Source organism: Sceloporus occidentalis, unplaced genomic scaffold (genome assembly GCF_023333645.1).
Source record: "Sceloporus occidentalis isolate IW3139 unplaced genomic scaffold, rSceOcc1.0.p SCAF_3, whole genome shotgun sequence".
NCBI classification, from domain to species: domain Eukaryota; kingdom Metazoa; phylum Chordata; class Lepidosauria; order Squamata; family Phrynosomatidae; genus Sceloporus; species Sceloporus occidentalis.
The window spans coordinates 4286680-4310419 of NW_028316983.1; the positions used below are offsets into that span (position 1 = coordinate 4286680).

At 44.8% G+C, this 23740-nt stretch overlaps 1 protein-coding gene across 2 annotated transcripts; it reads left to right on the forward strand.

The window, feature by feature from the left end:
• Window positions 1-158: 158 nt before the first annotated feature.
• On the forward strand, window positions 159-23508 carry NSFL1C (NSFL1 cofactor). Of its 2 annotated transcripts, XM_089513494.1 has the most exons (10): window positions 159-329; window positions 6314-6411; window positions 8697-8771; window positions 11592-11757; window positions 13314-13337; window positions 13745-13837; window positions 15419-15528; window positions 15720-15857; window positions 22631-22795; window positions 22937-23508. In XM_089513494.1, exons 1-10 carry the CDS (start codon window positions 228-230, stop codon window positions 23097-23099), a joined length of 1134 nt encoding a protein of 377 aa, XP_089369620.1. In that variant the 5' UTR covers window positions 159-227; the 3' UTR covers window positions 23100-23508. The 2 variants fall into 2 exon arrangements, with proteins under 2 accessions (XP_089369620.1, XP_089369621.1); XM_089513495.1 differs by lacking the exon at window positions 13314-13337 and having other exon boundaries at window positions 161-329.
• Window positions 23509-23740: the final 232 nt, after the last annotated feature.

A 23740-nucleotide genomic window follows, 5' to 3' on the forward strand; every position in this document is an offset into this window, starting at 1 on the left:
AGACTCTAATGAAAGTGGCGCTAGTGCTGTTCATATCACTGCAACGGCAGACCGTCACTTCTGCCACCCGCCGCCAGGTGGCGCTGCAGCGCGTGTGTCGCCGTTTCTCGCCCGGAGCGGTTTGAGTGTCGGGCCTCAAAAGGAGCGGAAGTGACGCAAGGCTCGGCCGGAAGCGGGAAGGAAGTGAGGCCGGAGCGGAGCGCTTTGGCGGTGCACCCCGAAGCAAGATGGCGGACCGGGAGGAGGCGCTGAGGGAGTTCGTGGCCGTGACCGGGGCCGAGGAGGAGCGGGCGCGGTTCTTCCTGGAGTCGGCGGGAGGGGACCTCCAGGTAGAAGGGAAGGGCAGGGCTTGGGGGAAGAACCCGGTTTGGCACCGCTTTGATTCTCTCTCTGGCCGAAGGCTATGGAGTTCTGGGAGCCACTAGCCTCCCATTTATGCAGCCTAGAATGGCGTTGGCCTTTTTAGCTGCTGCATCACAGTCTTGGCTGATGCAGTGGGTCCCTGAGCAACTAATTCTGCCCAGAGTGACCCAGGCATTGAGCCGTCTCTTCTCCAGGCTGAACATCCCCAGATCTCTCAGTTGCTCCTCATTGGGCTTTATTGTTTTCGGATGCTGACCAGAATCCTCCTTGGGCCCAGTCTAGAGGGTTTGGGATCATAGATCGTGCAGAAAGGGGGGCCCCAAGGGCCAGGCAGCCCAGCCCTTTCCTGCCATAAGCAAAGCAGCCCTGATAGAAGGAGACCCCAATCTCCAAGAGATTCATGATGTACTCTTCCACAAACAGACACTCAGACGCTCTGTGTAAATGAACAGCCGTTCCCAGAGATGAGGAAAATATCATCTTTGTTGTTGTTGTTGTTGTCATGGTTGTTTACGTCTTCCTACCGCCATTTTCCTTCTGCTTTCCTAAGGCTTCTTCTCTCTGGCCCCTCTTTCTTGCCAGGCTGCCCTCAGCCAGTTCCCCTTGCCTTCTCCACTCCTTGCCTTCGGAGCCCTCTCTCCTTCCCCTCATGTTTTTGGGCTGCCCCTTGCCTTCTTCATGCTCCTTCTCTTTCCTCCGCCTGAAATCGTGCTTCTTAATAATTCTGTTGTTCTTGTGTCCCTTCAAACAGTTTCCAGCTTATGGTGACCCAGCCCCAGGGAACCCTATTGTGGGGTTTCCTTGGTTTCTTCAGACGAAGTTGCATCCTCTGAGGCTGAGAGAGTATGGCTTGCTCAAGGTCACCCCATCGGTTTTATGGCTCAGCAGGGATTCGAACCCAGGTCTTCAGAGTCTTAGTCCAACACTCAAACCACAATGCCACGCTGGTTTCCACATACGCTAAAATGGGAATGAAACACACACAAAGCTAAAATGCAGTTCAGCACAACGCAGACTAAAACAACTGCATCGGTCTAACAAAGAATGACTCCCTGTTGCATTTTCTACAATTGTGGCTGCATCCGCATGGCAGAAATAATCCAGGTTGACATTGCTTTAGTTGCCACTGCTATAAGCTGTGCAATTCTGGGAATTGTAGTTTTGTGAGGCATTAAGCCTTCTCTCTCAGAGAGTTCTGGTACCACAACAAACTACACATCTCATTATTCCATAGGATGGAGCCATGGCAGTTAAAGTGGTGTCAAACTGCATTAATTCTCCAGTGTAGCAGCAGCCCCAGTCTTTTCTGTGACTAGTTGTGCCAAAAGACTGTCTCTCCTTTGGTCTTATCTGTTGGAAGCAGATTCCATTTTCCAAGAATGGCCCTTCTTGGGACCGGGCGGGAATGAATTGATTTCTATATTTGCCCTATATAGTCGCCTTTTAGTTAGTTGAAGAATGTCTTTGCCATGAACAAGCTGTTGGCCTTTCAGAATTCAATCAGTTGCTGTCCAGCCTCATTTCTTGATCCGAGGCCCAATTCCCCCCAAGCCTTGATTCTTCTGCTCTGTTTCCAATCTTTGCCGTCTGATCTGTGATTAAAAAGACGTCTTGCTTCCTCCTAGACTCCAGCACAGAATCTTTCAGTTTCTTCTTCTTTTTCCTCTGTAGTTGGAGCGTAGTTTTGTATTATGGTTATATTGACAGGTTTTTCCTCAGGACGTACTGACATTAGTCAATCAGATTTTGTATTATATCCTTTGACTGTTGTGGGATGGGGGAAGGGAGCAGCCTTGTAGCCTCTTTTGGGTCAGGCTTTGCTGTCTGTCTTCCTTTGATTGGGATCTTGGTCAGGAGTTGCAAGGAAATTTCCACTCCTCCTTCAAAATTTCCTTTGTCTCTCATAGTTCTGGTGGCTAAGCCAGTATATGCCAAATAGTGGTTCAAGATCAAGGTAAAACAACTCCAGTGGGGACCCTAAGAGCGAGAAGGTGTTAGTGTCAGAGCTCTTTAGTTAAGATGGGTCTGTTGGAGCCTCCTTCTCCATATTTTAGGCATTTTCCTTGCTAAACGATCGGGTTCTTAGATGTTCACTGCAGTCAGAGATGGGGCAGCGACCCGTTTGGCACAGATTGCAACTACTTGTAGTTTGACAACCTGTGTTTCAGGAAGAACGAGTTCCCAGTGTGGTCCTTCAGCTTCCAGGGAGATTGGAACTGTTCCAGTTATGTAGGTGTCACAGGCTGAGGTAGTCTCTAAACCTGCTCCTTGTACACCATTGGTATGCTGCATCAATAGAAGTATAGTATCTAGATCATGGGAAGTAATAGTGCCACTCTATTCTGCTTTGGTCAGACCTCACCTGGAATGCTGTGTCCAGTTTTGGGCACCACAGCTCAAAAAGGATGTTGAGAAATTGGACTGTGTTCAGAGGAGGATGACCAAAATGGTGAAAGACCTGGAAACCATAAAGTCCTATGAGGAGAGACTTAGGGAGCTGGATGTGTTTAGCCTGGAGAAGAGATGGTCAAGAGGTGATACGATAGTCCTGTTTAAGTATTTGAAGCGGTATCACATTTTGAAGATAGAACAAACTTGTTTTCTGCTGCTCCAAAGAACAGAACCCAGAACAATGGATGCAAGCTACAGGAAAAGAGATTCCACCTCAACATTAGAAGGAACTTTCTGACAGTAAGAGCTGTGTGATAGGGGAAGACACTCCCATGGAGTGTGGTGCAGTCTCCTTCTTTGGACGTTTTTAAGGAGAGGCTGGACGGCTTTCTGTCAGGGGGGCTTTGGTTGTGTATTCCTGCATGGCAGCGGGTTGGGCTGCATGGTCCTTGGGGTCTCTTCCAACTCTGATTCTATGGTGTCTTTTGAAAAGTTTCATAGGCATGTTGCAAATCAGCCTTGTGCAACTTGGCACTACTGAGAAGCAGGAAGTTTTGGGAATTGTAGTCCTACACAGCTGCAGAGTCCCAGAATAGTGATACCCCATCTATCACAAGACACTTTTAGCTGTGGGACTGACAAGATTTTTGCTCAGAAGCAGTAATTTCCAGGCTCAGGTAAACAGGTATCTGAAATCTTTTGGTCTGGAACGTAAAGGCAATTCCATCTGCCTTCTGAAAAAGGACTTACTGTAGTTTTCTTTCCAACAGGTCAGAGCTTTTTCACACATTACAGTAGGAACACAAATGGTCCTCCACATAATAATAATAATAATAATAATAATAATAATAATACAGCCCGTCCTCGCCTTACGCGGGGGATCCGTTCCAGATCCCTCCGCGTAAGGCGAATTCCGCCTATGCTCGAGCCCCATTGGAAACAATGGGGCTCGTGCGCGGCGGTGCGGGCAGGCGGGGGGCACAACGGGCGCGTGCGCCCATTCAGTTGAATGGGACGCGCCACCCCTTCTGCCCCGCGCGCGCGCCGCGGCTTGAGCACATACGCTCAAGTCCGCGTATGGCGCGGGCGCACTGTAATAATAATGTTTTATTTATAGACCACTATTCCGCAATGATCATAGCAGTGTACAGTAAAAATTGCAATACAAAATTAGCCCCTACCCACCCCCTCACTCCCTCCAGGCTGGATGATGACAGTTGGCCGTGGAGGGAGGGCTCTGTCTCTTCATGAGCTGAAGACATTGAAGAATTTATTCTAAGTGCAACATAACAGACTTAACCTGTACATATTTAAAAACACCCTAGATTATGATCTAGGGTGCATTTGAAAATATGTGCAGGTTGAGTCTCCCTTATCTAAAATGCTTGGGACCAGAAGTGTTTTGGACCTGGGATTTTTCTGGATATTGGAATACCTGTATTTACATAAAGGTACATAATGAGATGTCTTGGGGATGGAATCCAAGTCTAAACACAAAATTCATTTATGTTTCATATACACCTTATAAACATAACCAGAATAACATTTAATATGCAATATTTTTTTAATAATGTGCATGAAACAAAGTTTGTGTATGTTAAACCATCAGAAAGTAAAGGAATCACTGCCTCAGCCTTTCATGACAATTTTTTTTGGTTTTGGAGTATTTCAGATTTTGTTTCTTGGAACACCATAAAGACATACCTGTGGTTTTGCAGACCATACCACCCTAAACAGGACAAATCATGTATGTTTTCAGAAGCTAGGCACAGTTGGGCCTGGCTTGCTACAGAGCTACCCTGCTGGAAATAGGTCCAAGCCAGGCTCTTGATCATCTATGCCTGTTTGTTTGTTTGTTTATTATATAAATTATATAAATAAATATTTGGTTTAGTAGTCTGTCAGTCTGGCTTCTTTTGAGTTTTAGGTTTCTATGGGGCCTTACTTATCCACTTGTTTTATCTATCCTGTCCTAATAAGTCCCATTACCAAGTCCCATTAACTTGTCCTTCCTGCCTATGGCTTAGCAGAAACCAAATTTCTTGAATAACTTCCACTCCGTTATCCCTCATCTTTGGCTAATTCTGACTTTGCTTTCTTGTCTCATGCATTAACACCCTCAATAATTTTCAAGCCTTTCTCTCCTTCAAGGAAGCCTTTAAAAACCCAATAGGAATAATAATAGGATTTATTTATATGCCACCCAATCATTGGGGATCCAGGCGGCTTACAACAGAGGGGATAATACAAGGAAATAACAATAAATATGAATTAAAAAACAAATGCAACATTGCAGTACATTAAACAATAACAATAAAATAAGATAGTGATTAACAATAGCAATAAATAAAAATACATAGTAATCATAGCAACAATAAAATTAGAAAGCAAAATACAACCCACATATTTTCCTCTGGCATTTCTTACTTAAATCTGTTTTGATCTGTTATTTTTACATTTAGATTACCTAGTTTATAGACTTCCTATTACTTTATAATATTTTTTAAAAAATTCTTTTGTTGTTAAGCACCTGGACTCAATCTCTACTCATGGCAGTCCCATGGATGAAACATCTCCAAGACTCCCTAATTTCCATTGCTCTGTTTAGGTCCTGTAAATTCATACCCATGACCTCCTTATTACAGTTCATCCATCTAGTATGTGGCCTTCCTCTCCTACTTTCCTAGCATTATTGTTTTTTCCAGTGAGTCATGCCTTCTCATGATGTGACAAAAGGATGAAAGGATGTAGCCCTGCCTGACCCCTTTGCCAATTGGAAACCATTCTGTTTCTCTGACCTGTTCTGTTTGTGTGTGTGTGTGTTTTAAATCATTCATCCTGCAGTAGCAAAGCTTTCTTTCCCTTCCTTTCAGTTTTGCCTGTAGGTTGAGTTTGTGGGCAGGGACTTGTTTAGTTTCATCAGTGTCCTGCAGCTGGTGTAGTTCCAAAAACACTTTTATAATGATCAGATAATACTATTGCCTGGGAGAGTTCAGCAGATGGGCTATCCCACCACACAGTTGAAATAAGAATTACCATGTATCGGGGTGGGGAACTATTTGGCCCTCTAGATATTTTGCACTAGAACTCGTATAGTGTGAGACAGGACTTAGGAGAGATGGAGGCCAGAACATCTGGCAGGCTGAAAGTTGCCCCTTCATGCCATGTACAATGTGTATAAGGATGATTGCATCCTGGGTTTGTTGAGTCTAATAAAGACTTCTTGAAACTAGAAAGTACTATAAAATTGCATCAGATGTTTACCAAGAATTTAGTGATGCTGGGTTGGTACAATCAAGACTTCCCTGGCTGATTCCTCCTCCTTTTTTCACTTCATACCCCCCCCCCCCTCGTGGTGCCAAATTTCAGCAAAGCTTTAGTGAAATGCCCAGGTTTAGCAGGATTTTCCCAAGGGGCTTTCCTGGATTGTTTACCCTTTGGTATGGGTGGGTGGTGCAGACGGTGGTATGGGATAATTTAACATTGTGCTCCAGCCTCCTTGGATGGCACTAAGTGGTGGTACCATGTGTCAAAAGCTGCTGTGAATCCCTCTTTTCAGATTGCCCTGGCCAGTTTCTACGAAGATGGAGGTGACGAAGACATCATCACACTCCCCCAGCCTGCTCCGAGCTCTGTTACCAGAGGTACCACACCCAGGTGAGAACAAACTAGCCTGCCTTTGGGCACACCTATATACTGTCAGTATATAGCTGCCAGTTTCCACAAGGAGATGAGAATTGCAACTTTGGAAAGCTCTGGGAATATGCTGCTAGGGATCTCTAGCATACACTGAACTACAGTTCCCCCGATTATGGGCTTGTGGTGGAGTGTTGGTAAACTGGAACAGTGAGGTTAGGTGTGCCTTTTAAGTCATTCTTACACTTTGAGAATGTGCATTCATTTAGGCTGATTGCAAAGTCCTGGAAGCATTTTAAAAATAGCAGGGCTATATGTGCAGCTGAAGGCTTTCATGGCCAGCATCCATAGTTTTTGTGGGTTTTTTGGGCTATGTGGTCATGTTCTAGAAGAGTTTATTCCTGACGTTTCGCCAGCATCTGTGAGTGGCATGGAAGAGAGTTGGGTATATACCTTGGGTACGGAGGAGTGATCTCCATGTTAATCTGTATTGTTCTGTTGTTGACGGCCAGGTCTCAGGGTGGGAGGATATGCAAAGAGGATCAGTGTCTGCTTAATTGGTGATCATTGTCTGCTGGGAAAGCCCCTGACCCTGAGTGGTTTCTCATTTGCATTTGCTGAGTCCTGATTTTGCTGTTTTTCAGACTGGTACCCAAACTTTGTTCACTTTAAGGGTTTCTTCTTTCCTATTGAAGTTGTCCAGGTGTTTGTGGATTTCAGTGGCTTCCCTGTGTACTCTGACCTGATAGTTGTTGGAATGGTCTAGAATTTCAGTGTTTTCAAACAGCTTTTTATGCCCAGGATGGTTTATAACTCTGCTACTGCTGGTTTTTCAGGCTGACTCAGTCTGTAGTGTCTCTTGTGTTCCTTGATTCATGTTTGAACACTGCGTTTGGTGGTCCCTATGTAGACTTGTTCGCAGCTGCATGGTATGTGGAAAACTCTTGCGGCTGTCAGAGGGTTTACCATATATCATGCAGGAGTTTACTGCATACCATGCAGCTGCAAACAATTCAGATTCAGGCCCCCCCTCCCCCGCCCACTATTCAATATCCTGTCATGGGGTGAACTTAGGTTCTGAGTCTGTGCAAAATTCCTCTTTAATATCTTGAAGAGCTGATGCCAGCAGACAGAATTGGCTCAGAGGAGCTAGAGTCTTGGATGACTCAGCATGACCCTGTTGTGGACTGTAGAAGGTTTTGTAAATGTCATACCATTTAACTTTATTGGCTGTTGTCTCAGGTTTGCATTTTCACTCATTTGGATGTTGAGAGCAATAGGGAAAAATAGACACATGTAAAAAAGCCATTAACCAATTTTATTTTTTTAAAGTTACCTACATAGAGAGAATAATGAAAGAGCAACATATTTGCAGCAACGTGGCAAGTGCTTTGCATTCAGCTTCAAAGGCACACCAGGACCCTTAGCAGTGCCTAAACAATTAGTTTCTGAAGCCATGTTCTGGAATTCTGCTTCAAGAAGCAGGCTGGCTTTATTCTCATTGGTTTCCAATCTTAAAGAGATGGTGAAGGCTGCATTCTTGATGTCTCCTGGAATGTATTCTTTTCTTGCTCCCGTATGCTGCCTCAGGGATACATGGGATCAGAGTGAAAGCTGCCTTCCTGATACTGGTCTGCAGAGACCTGGCCTTTATTGATAGGAATCTCTTGGGTGTGTCAGAGCACACAGAGATGTGCTACCCCTCCTCTGTGGATCTTTACAAAATGGTAGCTCTCCCTCCCCCAAAGTGACCATTCTTTCATAATCACAGAATTTTAGTGGTTAGTTGTAATGTGCATAGGTCACCTTCTGAGCATGTATGTGATATGTATGTGATCCTTCTGTTGCCTGGTAGATGTTCAACTTTTAATTACCCTTTTGACTCTGTTTGACTTGCTGCTTAGTACTGTTGCTTCACTGGTGTCCTTGCAAAGAGAAAAGAAGGTTGGGATTTTCCATGGATCACATTTCAGTGAGAATTACCACTTATTCATCCTTTCCCTGTCTGTCTCCTTCTCTGCCCAGATTTCAGCTTTTTGTACAACTTTGCAAGATGCAGTTGCACCGTATCCCAGATTGCTGCATCCTTGCACCATTCTGAATGTTGTGCTGTTGTCATTATAGAATTCTGCATTCTGCTGGTCCTATCTTCTTTCTGGTTTTTTTCATATTGTTTGCATTACCTAGCAGGATTTACACCTCAGTGTAAAACGCAAGGAGGACTGGTTACTTGAAGGAATGCATGAGAATGAAAGATCACGTTAGCAGAAGTTGAACTCATTTGGCTTTTCCTTTATTCTCTCCAGTGACCACAGGGTGACATCATTCCGAGATCTTGTCCATGCTCAGGAAGAGGAGGAGGAGGAGGAAGAAGGACAAAGGTTTGTTGCTGGTTGAATGCCGAGATCTCCATCTTACTTACCAGGAGAGGATGAGAGGAGTGGGAAAGTCTGGCTTTGTCCCTGGAAATACATTGATGCTGCTATAGAAATGTCTGTGTTGGGCGGGATTAATCACTGTTGAGGCAGCTGTTGAAGTCCCTGCTCTAGGAGGGCATGACCTTCCCTTCCTTTGTCTGAAGCCCATTCATTCCAGCCCTTGCATAGTAAGTGGCTGCTCTCTTCTTAGCCATAAGATGGAATTATTAGGTTTTTTTATGTGCTAATATCCAGCTAGGCATTCTGCATCAAGAAAAGCTGAGTTCTCTGACCCATGGGATTTACATATATTTGTGTAGCGTTGTATTTGATTAAATTTTAATATACTCTTTCACTTGTGCCACTTACTCTATTTTTACTAGTCAAGGGGGAGCCAAATGTGGCCTCATATCACCTGGTAGAAATTAGAGGTCTCTACTCCATAGGTGACAGGGAGGAACCCCCTTGCGGCCCAAGATACTGACTTCAATGATGGGCATCCTTAGAGTTCAGGTTCTTGTGAGGGAGGGATCCAAAGCAGCTTCTCAAAAGTGACTACTCTGTGGCTGTATTATCATGTGTCTTCAAGTCATTTCTGACTTATGGCAACACTGTCATAGGATTTTCCTGAGCAGATTTACTCAGAGGAGGTTTGCCATTGCCCTTCTCTAAAGCTGATAGAGTGTGACTTGCTCAAGGTCTCCCAGTGAGCTTCCATGGCGGAGAGAGGATTTGAACTCTGATCTCTTGGAGTCCTAATCAAGCACTTGAACCATTACCCTGTGCTAATTCTCACTCCTGTGGTACCCCTCATAAAGTCCAGGATGTTTAGCTTCTTCCTTTTCTTCCCAAATATTCAATCTACCTGGTTGTGGAGAAGGATAAAGGGGCACCTTTCAGCTCTAGGATGAGGAAAGGGAAAAGTGAAGTGTTGTGTAACACAAGCGTATCTTGTCTCATTGCTCCCCATGCTTCTAGGAGTGTACATGGTTTGAACCACAATCTTCATTCAAACCAGCCCTGGGATCCCAGCTTCTGTGTTAGGCTGCTACTGTAGATGAATATTTAAGTGTTTTTCCTGAGTGTGTCAGATGCTAAGATACAAAAAATGGTCTGGATGCAACCAAAAGAGCATCAAACACATTCTATTCCAGAGTATCCATTTGGTCTGGTCCTTTGATATTGTAGCAGAGTAGCAGAATAAGAAAAACAGAAGGATAGTAGGATTAGTCTGTTGTGGAGACTTACTTGTGGAGACTTAGGCGGATACTGCCGCCCTCGTTTGTTGCGCGAGGGAGCCGCACCTGACAAACCGCGCGGCTCTCTTGCGCAACAAAAAGAAGCTGCAAAAAAGGCTTCTGTCTGCAGTGCCAATGGCGCACTTGCAGTGTCATGAAGGTGCTGACACATGCGGATGCTAGGCGTCTGTCACATCAAAATGGCAGCACCCATGTGTATAGGGCACCACCATTTTTACGCCCTTGTTATGTGCAAGGTGTGTCAGGAAATGCTGCCCCTCATGTGTAATGACGGCACCTGATAGGGCACGTCTATACAGCGCCTTACTTGTGTGGCATAATAGGGGAGAGCCACACACAAATAAGCAACCCAGAAGGTTAAAGACCTTCAGGACCTGTGCACACTGAGTCAATTCAAGTATGGTATTGCAGATCAAAATCATATACAGTGAAGTGCACTTGTGTGCTTGTGAACATCAAGGCAGTTGTTAATTTTCAGAGCAGTCTTGGTGCAGAATGAACTAATGAATTAAGTCAAGAATGTTCACAGCTCTTGACCTACACTGCCTTGTTACCCTAAGCTCAGACCTGTAAGTAGATCAGTTTTTTCCCCCTGTTGCGTGGTTGAAAGGTGAGGTTTTTGGGGAGAGCCACCCGAAAACCATTTGGTGAATTCATGAGAGAAGCGGAACTTGGAGCAAAGTCATCTTGATTCATAGCTGAGTTTCCTAGCCTGCTACAGGGTGCTTGCTCACCATGCAATGTTAATGCATTCTGGTACTAATTCATAAGAACTGGAGAAATTGAGGTGATACCTGTATTGTCTGATGCTTGGCGTCTTTGTTCTTTCCTCTGGCTGTCACCCGTTTGGCCTTTCTAGGTGGCTGGCTTTGCTATCTGAACTTAACTATGGGAGTATTTCTTGACAAGGGAGTTCTTGTTAACGCTGAGGGGTCACAGTGTCCGGTTGGATATAATAGTACCCCCCCCCCCCTTTGAGGCAAGTGTGTCAGACGATCAGTCCAAATCTTGCAGGAGTGTGCACACTGCAGATAAGCTGCTGCCTGTTGTCAGCTGAGCCAGGCCGCAGAGCAGAGCTGGCTGTGGAGAGGCATGTTGGCGCAAAGGCCTAATGGCAAGTTTATCTGAATCTTCTTGTTAGGTAGATTGCTAGCATCTTTGCTCCCAACTGGTCATCTGTGGAGTGAAAATAGAGCAAATGTCCATAGGTTTTTAACAGATCTTTCCAAATCTGTTTCTTGGCTTGGATGTTGGATGCTAAGGTGGGGGAGCAGGAGAATTTTCCAAGATGAGATCAGCACTTGCTGTGGCTACAAGACAGATCACAAATAAGTAAATGTGGTGGGTGTTGACTTTTTCTTTAAATGCCCTCATTGGTGTTCCTGGGAACCTGGATTGTCTGCCTGCAGAGTTGTGATATATTTGTCCAACCCAGATACACATGCATACACAAATGTTCCAACCAGTGTCTTAATACTCTCCCATGAAAACACACGATGATGGTGAGGGTCTGTTGACTTTTCAGGTTTTATGCTGGGGGTTCAGAGCGAAGTGGGCAGCAGATTGTTGGCCCGCCAAGGAAGAAGAGTCCTAATGAACTAGTGGAAGATCTGTTCCGAGGGGCCAAAGAGCATGGAGCCGTGGCCGTTGAGAAAACAGCTAAGAGCCCTGGAGAGGGGAGCAGGCCGAAGGTGAGCTCTGAACAGGCTCTTGTTTATTTGACTTATATTCTACCTTTCTCCAGAAATGGTCTCTGAAGACTGCTCAGATACTTAAGAATGAAAATGTGAAGAGGGGATAATCTGCAGTCAGGTGGCAGCAGAGAGATAGATATATTAAGCTGGGATGGGAAGGTTAATCCATCCTAAGAGTTGCTTCTACCACTCCCCACGCTACATCCACCGCCCTGCTGTTATCTCCCATCAGAGAGAAGAGAGTATTTAAAGGGGTGTAAGTTTTAAAACATTGCCATGTTGCTGAACTTCAAAGTAGATTTGCTTAGAGCTTAACAGTGCTTTGCATGCTTGAAATCAGTTGTGCAGAGGCTTAGTCCTCGTTGGATAAACCACTATGAGGAAAAGTTACAGTGTTATGGGGTTGTTTAGCTTGCAGAGAAAGAGCAAGTAAAGGAGACATAATAGATGTATAAAAATATATTTCGTGTAAAAGAAGTTGAAGACAAGATGCTTTGTCCCTGGCTTTAGCTACAAGAACCAAAAGAGTGATCTATTGGAACTAGTTGATGGAAGATTCAGGACTGATAAGAGGAAGGACTTCTTCACACAGAGCTGGGGAATTCACTGCCACAGGATGTAGAGATAGCTCCAGTCTTGGACAATTTAAAAAAAAAAGAGAAAATCATGAAGGTTAAGGTTGTCAGTGGCTACTAGTCAGAATGGCTTTATCGCTTCCCATATCAGAGGCAGCATTTCTCTATGTCAGTCATTGTGGAGCATAAGGCCCAGGGTGCTGCTGTACCTGTGCCTGTTAAGGGGCTCCCATAAGCAACTAATGGGCCACTGTGAAGAAAATGCTGGTCTAGAGAGGCCTTTGGTCTGGTTCTGCTTCTAGTCTCTTCTTATATTCTCATGTGCATTGAAATGAGCTGCAGTTTGCACATTTGTTGGGAAATGTCCCATTTGCAAAGGATAACGTTAAATTCCACCTATTTTATTTTGTCCTGTTTGCTTGGCTGTGCCCACATGTCCTTAGCCCTGCCCAGGGTTAGGAAACACCACTGTGAACCTTCCAAATTGGAATTTGACACCTCCCCAGGCCAAAAAAGTTGCCCTGCTCCTGATGTAAAGTAAGTTCAAGGAGGACCAAAAAAAAAAGAGAGAGAGAGATTGACAGAGTGGACTTTAAGAAGGACTTCCAGAGGATAAGATAGCTGAAGACATGGAAACAGGGATTGGAGGAAAAGATAAGGAGTTGGAATCAGTACTAAGAGGTTCAGCACACTGCAGTAGGGTGGAAAAGATAAGAGGAGGAAACATTTTTTAAAAATGTTTTGCTGCAAACTGGTCATCTGTGGTGTGAAAATAGAGCAAATGTGCATGACTAGGAACTTGCAAACTCTCAAGAACCAGAGAAGGGTTATTATCAGTGGCTGTTCAGGCGAAGCTATGGTGCGATGAATTCACTGAAGGTGAGATAATCTTAAAGCCAAATTAATACTGGCCAAAATTTATCTGTCAGGCTAGCTGCTTATTCATTTCATTTCATTTATATTCTGCCTTTTTCCCAGAAAGGGACCCAAGGCAGCTCACAGGTAAGTTTTTAAAAAACTTTACAATAAACATTTAAAACAATTAAAGTGATCTAAAAACAGTATAAAATTACATAAAAATATACAGATGTTAAAAATCATAACTAAAACACACCCCATATAAACACCACCCTGATATAATTATATATTGAATATGTGTACTATTTGCTTCTGTCCCTTTTTGGATTTTTTTTGGGGGGGGAGAAAAGCTAATCTTTGGGCATCAGGTGTGTCAGTCCATTTGACATCTTCCAACAACAACATCAGCAATATTATTATTATTATTATTATTATTATTATTATTATTATTATTATTATTTCTTGCTCTTTTCCCACAACTGTGACTGGCTCACAACATTAAAGGACAACACAAGGTTATTTTTCCTTAAAGGTTCTTTTATCTCTTTCAGCCCTTTGCAGGTGGAGGATACCGCTTGGGAGCAGCCCCTGAGGAGGAATCTGCTTATGTCGCAGGAGAGGCAAGACAGAATGCAGCCCAGGATGTGAGTATTTCTAGGATGGAGCTAAAAGATACAGATGTTGTGGTGACTTCCAAGGTTTCCATTCTGCAGTCTGGGATCTAATCCCAGATTTTTCTCTCTGGCAACACCGAAACAAAGATCAAAGAATGGTTGCTTGACCAAATAGTCCAAATGTCCATGGGAACTGTGGCCCAGTTATGTAATGAGAGAAACAAGAGGCAGTGATTTTCCATTTTCCATTCTCATGAGATGCTCAGAAAAAAATATGTGGAGATCTCTGCTTCTTTTGTCCAGAAGGCATTGGGATACTGAAGGAAGCAAAAACTGGGAAGCACCCAATAAAATGTGCAGAAGAAACCAGAGATGTTTCAGAGTGCACAATTTATGGAGCTGAAACTCTCACATTTGCTGTGTTTCAGCTCCAGAAATTTCTGAAGTTACATGGTAGATGTACCCTGAAGCAGGCTTTAAGAATATACACAAGCCAGGACACGTTGAGGTTTTTTTAGTAATAAAATAGCCATTAGTTGAGGACTTTGTGCCTCCAATTTCTTCTGCACATTGGAATATTGGACACCTCACAGTGGATGCATTTGTTTTCTAAGGCCTGAATCCTCCTAGTAATACCTTTTAGAGTGGTCAATTGAATGGGTTGTTAGATGGTGAATCAGCACTTACATAAATCCCATTGATTCATGAGAGTACTCTAGTTGCAAGTTGTTATTGTTAGGTGCTTTCAAGTCAATTATTATAGCAACCCTATCGTATCTCTTCTGGGGAGGTTTTCCTCTCAAGCTGAGAGAAAGTGACTAGCTCACAGTTACCTAATTGGTTTCTATGGCTGGATGAGAATTTGATCCCTGGCCTCTCAAGAGTGCAAGTCTTAACTCTCCAACCACTGCATTAAACTAGCTCTGGTTTATGCAGAGAATTTCACCATTGCCTTCCTCATACAAAGAGTGTGTGTGACTTGCCTGAGGTCACCCAGTAGGTTTCTGTGGCCGAACGGGACTTTGAAGCCTGGTCTCCCAGAGTCCTAGTTCAGTGCTCCAAATTGGTCCGTTTGCCATACTGGAACTGAAACAGCTCCAAACCAAAACATCCATTTATTGATGCACAATTCACTCTTTGAGAAATAACCAAGTCCACTTTGATTTTACCCACAGCAAAGGCTTGAGATGCTTCTTTTGAAAATCTAATAAATAATATACAGTTCTCAAGTCGTTTATTTGGCTGCTGCTTTGTATCTGGGAGAAGATGAAATGGAAAATGAAGGAAGGGAAATGAAGGAATCAAGAAGCACCTTGCAGACTGCTTTATTTTAGCATGGGTTGATACTCACAAAAGCTCATGCTAAGATAACTTTGTTAGTCTTAAAGGTGTTTGTTTCCTTCATTTTTCACCTGCCCCTTTTTTGTTTTATGCTAAAACAGACTAGCATGGCTGTCTCTTTGAAACCTATTACTGTGGGACAAGAGAGTTGGTGTTTCTGCAGCCTGACTCCCAGTCTAGCTCCCTGGTTTGAACTTGCCTGAGTGTGTTGCTAATGTCTTTTTGTCAGAGACACCCTACAGCTATTGGAAACAGTTTTGCTTTTTGCAGGTACATGTGGTCCTGAAACTGTGGAAGAGTGGGTTCAGCCTGGACAGCGGCGAGCTGAGGAGCTATCAAGACCCATCCAATTCCCAGTTCCTGGAATCCATCCGCAGGGGGTAATAATGGGGTGTAGGAAGGCGCCCAGTATCAAAGGTTTCAGGCTGGGGCTGTTCATGCTCTGAGACTCTGCATGTCCTTCATGGAGACAGAACAGGCCCCTCTCCATTATATCATCCAGAAAGGAGGGCCTGGCTAGTTAGGTGACTTGCATTATCTTTAAATTAGTTCCTTCCCTTCCTTTTGCCAGGGAGGTTCCTGCAGAACTTCGTCGGTTGGCACGTGGCGGGCAGGTGAACCTGGATCTGGAGGACCATCGTGATGAGGACTTTGTGAAGCCCCGAGGGACTTTCAGGGCTTTTACTGGAGAAGGGCAGAAGTTGGGCAGGTGAGTAGCCACCTTGATCAAGACTCTTCTCTCTGTGTGTGCACATACCTATCGTAAACTGTGCCTGCCACGTTGTTTCTGAGAGAAGAATTAATTGGAAGAATCCAGGTGATACCAGTCAAGGTCTACATTTCCCCTGTAAGCGGTCATGGGGAGAGTACTACATGGGGCTGCCTTTTAAGAGTTTTTGGACATCAGCTGGTCCAAAAATTTGCAGACAGACAGTCACTGAGGCTGGTGTTAGGAAACATATAGCTCTCTTGTTGGAACAATTCCCCTGGCTGCTGGTCTGTTTACAGACACAGCTCACAGTGCTAGTTGTGAACTATACAACTCAGTATGGCTTCAGTTCATGCTACCTGACAGACGATTATCTCCACATCTGATATTACGTGTGTTTTGAGATCTTCTGGAGAGGCCTTTCTCCCTGTCCCATCACCCTCACCGGCACATTTGGTGGAAACATGGGAGAGGGCTGGAAGCAAAATGTTTCTTCCTTTACTAAGGGGTGGTCAAAGTGAATCTATGGGGTCACATAATGCCCTTCCCAGCTTTTTGTGGTTCCCCAACCACTCTGAACTCACCAGTCCACCCTATTTACAGTGTGGCCAAAAAAGAAAGGGTGACGAAATCGATGTGTAAAATCTATCTTGCCTTCCTTCCACCTTCCTAACCAAAGAGGCCTGAGGGTCAATCCAACCGTACCACAAACCCTGTCTCTGCTCCTGTGCAATGCCAGGTCTGTGAAGAACAAGTCCCACATTATATATGATCTGTTGGAGGATAAGAACTGCGACCTGGCTTGCATTACTGAGACCTGGCTTGGGCCTGGAGGTGAAGCTGTGTGGACACAGGACCTCCCTGCCGGGTTCTCAGTTAAGGACCAGTCCAGGTTAGGTGGGCGGGGGGGGGGGGGAGTTGCCTTGATCTATAAGAACACCCTTCCTCTAACCAGGAACCATGTCCGACAAACCTCTTTTATCGAGTGTATTTACCTGACCCTAAAGGCCAGAGACAGTTTGGGGATTCTGTTGGTCTACCGGCCACCCCATTCACTAACAGATTCCCTGGTTGAGCTGACACAGCTGGTCTCGGAGCTGGTGTTGGAGTCCCCCAGGCTTCTTGTCCTGGGGGACCTCAACATCCCCCTCATGGCCAGCCATAATCGATCCGGTGCGGCTCGGGAGTTCATGGATACCATGACTGCCATGGGCCTGTCTCAACTGGTCATGGGGCCGACGCATCCTGCGGGTAATACACTCGATATGGTCTTTTGTACGGATATGGAAAGTCCGTGGGCGGAAGTAACTAACATTTCCGCCCTGTCATGGACGGACCATTTTCTAGTGGAGGCAAAAATCAAGGCATCTACCCAGATCCCTCCCGGGGGTAGCGGACCTACTAGAATGGTCCACCCTCGAAAGCTGATGGAACCCAAAAGGTTCCAAGAAGCCCTAGAGGGGTATATGGTTGGATGTGACGGCGATTCTGTTGATGCCCTGACTACCATCTGGGACACTGATCTCTCCAGGGCTATACACAGTATCGCTCCCAAGCGTCCTCTCAGGCCTGCTTCCAAAAAACAGCCCTGGTATTCTGAAGATCTCCGGGCAAGGAAGCGGGTCCTGCGATGACTAGAGCACAAATGGCGGAGACATCAGGAATTAGCCGACAAGGCACTCCTAGCCTCTCTTTTAGACGACTATGGAGTGGCGATAGACGCAACAAAGAATTCATTCTATGCTGCGCGTATCACGTCCGAGGAGTCGCGTCCAGCAGAGCTGTTCAGAGTAGTGAGGGAGCTTACGCAGCTTCCCTCCTCTCTGAACCCTATTTTGGAACCATCCAAGGCCTGCTGTGACCAATTTAACAACTTCTTCGCGGATAAAACCTCTCAGATAAGGGCTGATCTCGACGCCATTATTGGGTCAGAATCCGGTGTAGAGGCCTCCAGAGCTTCCGTGGACTCTATTGTACTGGATCATTTTGAGTCTAAGTACTGAGGATGTGGACAAGATCCTTAGAAGCGTAAGGAAAACAACCTGCTGTCTCGATCCCTGTCCCTCATGGCTGGCGGCTCAGGGGTGTGTGGGTGTAACCACCTTGTTACACCAAATTATTAATACATCACTCAGGGATGGGCAATTTCCAACCAGCTTGAAATTGGCTGTAGTGAAACCGCTGATCAAAAAGCCCTCCCTTGACCCCCTGATGCATAGTAATTATCGGCCTGTTTCGCTATTGCCATTTTTGGGAAAGGTGATCGAGAGGGCGGTTGCACTCCAGCTTCAATCGATCTTGGATGATACTGATTAGACCCATTTCAAACTGGGTTCCGGGCGGGCTATGGAGTTGAGACTGCCATGGTCGCCTTGGTCGATGATCAGGGGTAGCGTGTCCCTGTTAGTGCTCTTGGACATCTCAGCGGCTTTCGATACAATCGACCATGGTATCCTTCTGGAACACCTGAGGGAGTTAGGAATTGGGGGCACTGCGCTCCAGCGGTTCCATTCCTACCTCTCGGGCAGGTTCCAGATGGTGCAGCTGGGAGACGTGTGCTCCGATAAGAGGGCACTTACATCTGGTGTCCTTCAAGGAGCCATTCTGTCTCCCATGCTATTTAACATTTACATGAAACCGCTGAGAGAGATCATCCGGAGACACGGGGCGCGGTGTTATCAGTACACTGATGACACACAAATATATTTCTCTGTGTCTCCGATTGATGCAGGGATGGCATCTCTCCTCTTGATGCTTGTCTGGACTCGGTAATGGGCTGGATGAGGGAAAACAGACTCAGACTGAATCCAGAGAAAATGGAAGTACTTGTGATAGGTTCCCCAGGTCCAGGTTTGGAGATTTGTCCACCTGTCCTAGACGGGGTCACGCTTCCCCTGAAGGTCTCTGTTTGCAGTCTGGGGTGCTCCTGGACTCGTCGCTTCACCTTACATCTCAGGTGGATGCGACGGTCAGGAGTACCTGTTATCAGCTTCGGTTGATACGCCAGCTGCGACCCTATCTGGGCCGGTGGGACCTAGAAACAGTGGTACATGCTCTGGTAACCTCTCGTTTGGATTTCTGCAATGCGCTTTACATGGGGCAACCCTTGTACCAGACCCGGAAGCTTCAACTGGTCCAGAATATGGCAGCAAGGCTGGTCACTGGATCTTCCAGGGCCAGCCATATAACACCGGTACTTAAAGATCTACATTGGCTGCCTATTCGCTTCCGGGCACATTACAAGGTGTTGGTTATCACCTATAAAGCCCTAAATGGCTTGGGCCCAGGGTACTTAGAGGACCACCTCTCTCCATATAATCCGCCCCGCACTCTCAGATTGGGTGATAAACATCTCCTAAGAGTTCCAGATGCTAGACGAGCCATCATTACACAAAGGGCCTTTTCCACCTGGGCCCCTAAGCTCTGGAACTCGATCCCCAATGAGCTCCGCTCGACCCCCTCCCTAGCCCAATTTAAAAAAGGGCTGAAAACGTATCTTTTCAAACAGGCATACCCTCAATAGCCCTGTTGTGATCCCTCTCCCCCTCACCGTTGTTACAATTGCTGCTAGCTTGGAATTGTTATTGTTGTTGTTGTTTTATATGTTTTATATAATGTAATTGTAAATTTCTGACAATGTTTTTATTGTAAATTGTATGTTGTTGGATTGCAAAATCCACCATTGTAACCCGCCTTGATCTCTGGAAAGGTGGGATAGAAATAAAGTTTTTATTATTTATTATTTATAATTGCTTCTCCTGGAAACTTCTAGGAGCAAACAGAGACAGGAAGTAAACAAATTGAATTCATATATAATGAATACATACATAGGTCTAAATATCCTAAAGCACCAGATCCTGTCTGATCTTGGAAGCTAAGCAGGGTCATCTCCAGTTAGTACTTGACTAGGAGACTGCAAACAAACACCAGGTGGTATAGGCCAGTGAAGGCGAACCTATGGCACACGTGCCAGAGGTGGCACTCAGAGCCCTCTCAGTGGGCACATGTGCTGTCCCCCCCAGCACAGTTTGTCACTAGAAAGCCAGAGGGACATGGCACTTTGCAATAAATAAGTGGGTTTTGGGTTGCAATTTGGGCACTCGGCCTCTAAAAGGTTCACCATCACTGGTATAGGCTGTATTTCAGAGAAAGGAACTGGCAAAACTATCCCGGAGGATCCATTGCCTAAGAAAACCCTATGAAATTCATGGGGTTTCCATAAGTCAACAGGTAACTTGAAGGCACATACACACAAACAAAAAATGTTAAAGAAATCTGTAAAATAGTCTTTCTCCAGTTAAAGATTAATCTCAACAGACCTTCACATCAAATTGTTTAATACGCCTTCAGTCTGTTCTAATTATATTTTCCCGTCCGAAGTTGTGTTAAAACTGATCAAGTTGATTTTATTGTAGGTCACCCTGAAATCATTAGATATAGGGTGAGAGATTAACATTTTAATAAATTAATAATTGCGGGATGTGCTGCTGCAAGAGGCACAAGTGGCCACTGACTTTGTATGGGGAATAGAGAAATCAACATTGTGTTGGTAAGTGGAGCCTCTGTGTACAGAGGCAGTTTACCTCTGAATTCCAGGTACTGGAAGGTGGCAGTAGTGGAAGACCATACATTCATGCCCTTCTCATAGGCTTCCTGTGGATATCTGATTATTCAGTGTTGGAAACTGGATACTGGACTTTGGTCTGATCCAATAGGGATGCCCTTAGAAATCCTCCCCTACTTCACTTCTGTTTTTTGCCTTTCATGGTCAAATTTCCAATCATATAAAAACTGAAATCAAGCAGAAATGTTACTTTCTGTATCTTGGCTGTATCTTGGGAGAAAACCAGTTTGAAAAAAAAACACCAAACCCTGATTGTTTTGGTTTAAACTGGGTTTTTGTTTGCTTATTTTGTTATTTGTATTAATGTTTAGGACTACACCAATAGCTAAATCTGAAAATAAAGTAGCAAAAGGTAGTTCAGGTTTTATGGCCACTAGCCTAAATAATAATTGTTCTTTTAAAAGTGTTATTTTACACGCAAGTTGTTTTGGTTGAACTTGGGTTAATTGAAGGATTTGTTTCTGAATGGCATTTCTTGCACTATAAAATAAAGTGATTAAAATAGTTACTGACACTTTATGGTCTAACAATGAACAACTGCCAATAAACTGTTCAAGTTAAAATGTTTATATTCGAACAGTCATTGTTGTTCCAGTAAGAGAGTTGGGAAATAGTAATAATAACCATAATTTAAAAAAGAAAAGAATAATAAATTAAAATAAACGAGTGTTTTTTTTTAAAAAATCATTTGGTTTAAACCAACCCGGTTTAAACCAGCCAGCCCTGCTTAATGTGATTAGAAATGCAAACGATATTAACTTTTCTAGACAGAGGCAATCGGAGCGCAGCCATTACAGACTCACCATCAGCTGCGAAAGCCAGTGCCAAAAATACATCAGGTCAATCAGAGAGTGATATGATCACATTTCAGATCCTCATTGCTCTGTCATTCTGGCAGACATGGCACCTTCCCAGCTCCCTTTGGAGTAGTCTGGTGGATGCTTCTGGTCCTGACAGTTGTCTGCATGAAATTACACATTGCCATCCACAAGTTTACATTCAGAATCAGGTGCCTCATGTATGATTTCTTTTACTTATTCTAGGCTCTGGTCCACCTGTTCTCAAGGCAGTATATTGGAAATACTTGACCAGCAAAGGCCTATATGATCCAAATTTAACACAGGACTTAACCGCTCTGAAATTAAGGAGGATGACCCCCAGGTGAAGCAAATGGGAGCCCTTCTCTCACTTTTCCACTTTAGGAGTTAGTGAATATTCTGTTGGCATAGTAGTTCAATCTGCTAGGGCATGAAGAATTACAGGTGTTCCAATGCTTGAGACTATGGGCTGTCCTGAGTTGCTCTCTTTGTGTATTTTGAGAAATAGATAGAATGTGCTTGGTTGAGGCTCTTGTGGTGTGTCAATTCAGATTTGGTTCTGTGCCTCCATGGGAAATTCCCTGAGTAGGCTGTGTAATTCCTTTCAGTATTCATCTATGGCAGCGGTTCTCAACCTGTGGGTCGCCTAAGACCATAGGAAAACACATATTTCCAATGGTCTTAGTAACCGAGATGAAAATAATTTTATGGTTTGGGGTCACCACAACATGAGCAACTGTATTAAAGGGTTGTGGCATTAGGAAGGTTGAGAACCACCGATCTATGGGATCGTTAGGCAGGATGTTGTAAAATGCAGTGGACAGTTGCCTCTCAGCCTCCTATATGTAATCGGATTTGTCCATGTCTTTTGTTAGCCTCTTTAATAACAATACTAGAATTCTTCCTGGGCCTGTGTGTAGCATCTTGTTCTTTGCGGCTGAGATTGTGTGGTAAATTATGTCTCCGATTTATTATTTCTGTCCGGGCACATTGGTGGAAGCATTCTATGTAGAAGTCAATTTCTGTGCGCTGACCATCCAGAGGAGTCCAAGTGGAATTCTTTTTCTGACTCTGAGAGATATTTGGTTGTTTATTGGTATAGTGTATATTGTTGTGCTGTGGAGACAGGGGTGATCCTTGTGAGTTGTTGTCCTGACAGGTTTTACTGTCCTTGAAGTATTCTTTAAGGCGTAGGCTGTGAAAGAAGATCTCTAGGTCACCACAGAAGCATGTTGCATGTGGGTTTGTTGGGACAGAAAGATAAGCCCCATGACAAAACTAAACAAGACAAAAATAAAACATGTTGTCTTTTCTTTCTTTCTTTTTTCCAGCACTGCCCCCCAAGTGATGGGCACAAGCTCTCCAGCACAGCAGGCTGAAAATGAAGCCAAAGCTAGTTCCTCAATCAACATTGATGAGTCTGAGCCCACCACCAACATTCAGATCCGGCTTGCTGATGGTGGACGCCTTGTCCAGAAATTCAACCACAGCCACAGGTAAGTAGAGTGGATGGAGGATTTGGTACTGGTGCACATGAACTGGATACGTTTGCCTGGAGGAAGCAAGGGTGTTTCTTTCCTGTCAGCCTGGAAATGGGGCCCAGCCAAACATTTTGCCTTGTTTTTTCTCCTGGGCAGGATCCGTGATGTTCGGCTTTTCATAGCAGACGCCAGGCCGGCCATGGCTGCCACCAGCTTTGTCCTCATGACCACCTTCCCAAACAAAGAGCTTTCGGACGAGGACCAGACCCTGAAGGAAGCAAACCTACTCAATGCCGTCATTGTCCAACGGTTAATATAACGGGACCCTGGCCACTGGCTGCCGCCCACGCCGTATAGCCCTGCGTGTGGCACACCGGGCACCGTGGCATCACAGATTGTAGCGCTGGGTTCCAAGCTGTTGGGTTGGACTCTTTAGTTGCGTTTCCCACGTTTTGTTTTTGGTTTCTTTTTTTTTTTTTGTGCTGATCCATGGACTTTTTTTTAAAAAGGCAAATTAAACCAAACATAAACTTTTGAAAAAAGGAGCATCTGCTGCCAGTTGTGGCTCCCTCGCACCCCCACCAGATAACTTCTGACACAGATGACCATGGTGCTGCCCTAAGGGAGAGGGGAGGGTAAAAGATGTGCAACCTGCTTCCTCCTCCAAGGGTAGCCACAAAATTCTTCCCTCTTTGATGTTTTAAATAAAACAAACCCCTGAACTGGGACCTCTCTTCTCTGTTGCCAACCAAATCCTATAGATTACTATGGTGTGTCAAGGGTGGAATTAGGGGACAATTACACCAGGCTGGCCCACTCCTCTTCCTCCTTAAATATCGTAGTGTCTCCGACTCCACCATCCACACCTCTGTGTCCTTGCAGACACTGCAAAGAGAAAGCAGTCCTTGGACTGTTTTATCTTTGCATGTCCTGAGAAGTGGCTGCTTATTCATCCTAGGA

Coding starts and splice junctions, on each gene's coding strand:
- NSFL1C (XM_089513494.1), top strand. CDS start 228: ATGGCGGACCGGGAGGAGGCGCTGAGGGAGTTCGTGGCCGTGACCGGG. Junction 6,412..8,696: donor ACCAGAGGTACCACACCCAG/GTGAGAACAAAC, acceptor TATTCTCTCCAG/TGACCACAGGGTGACATCAT. Junction 13,338..13,744: donor GGACCCAAGGCAGCTCACAG/GTAAGTTTTTAA, acceptor TATCTCTTTCAG/CCCTTTGCAGGTGGAGGATA.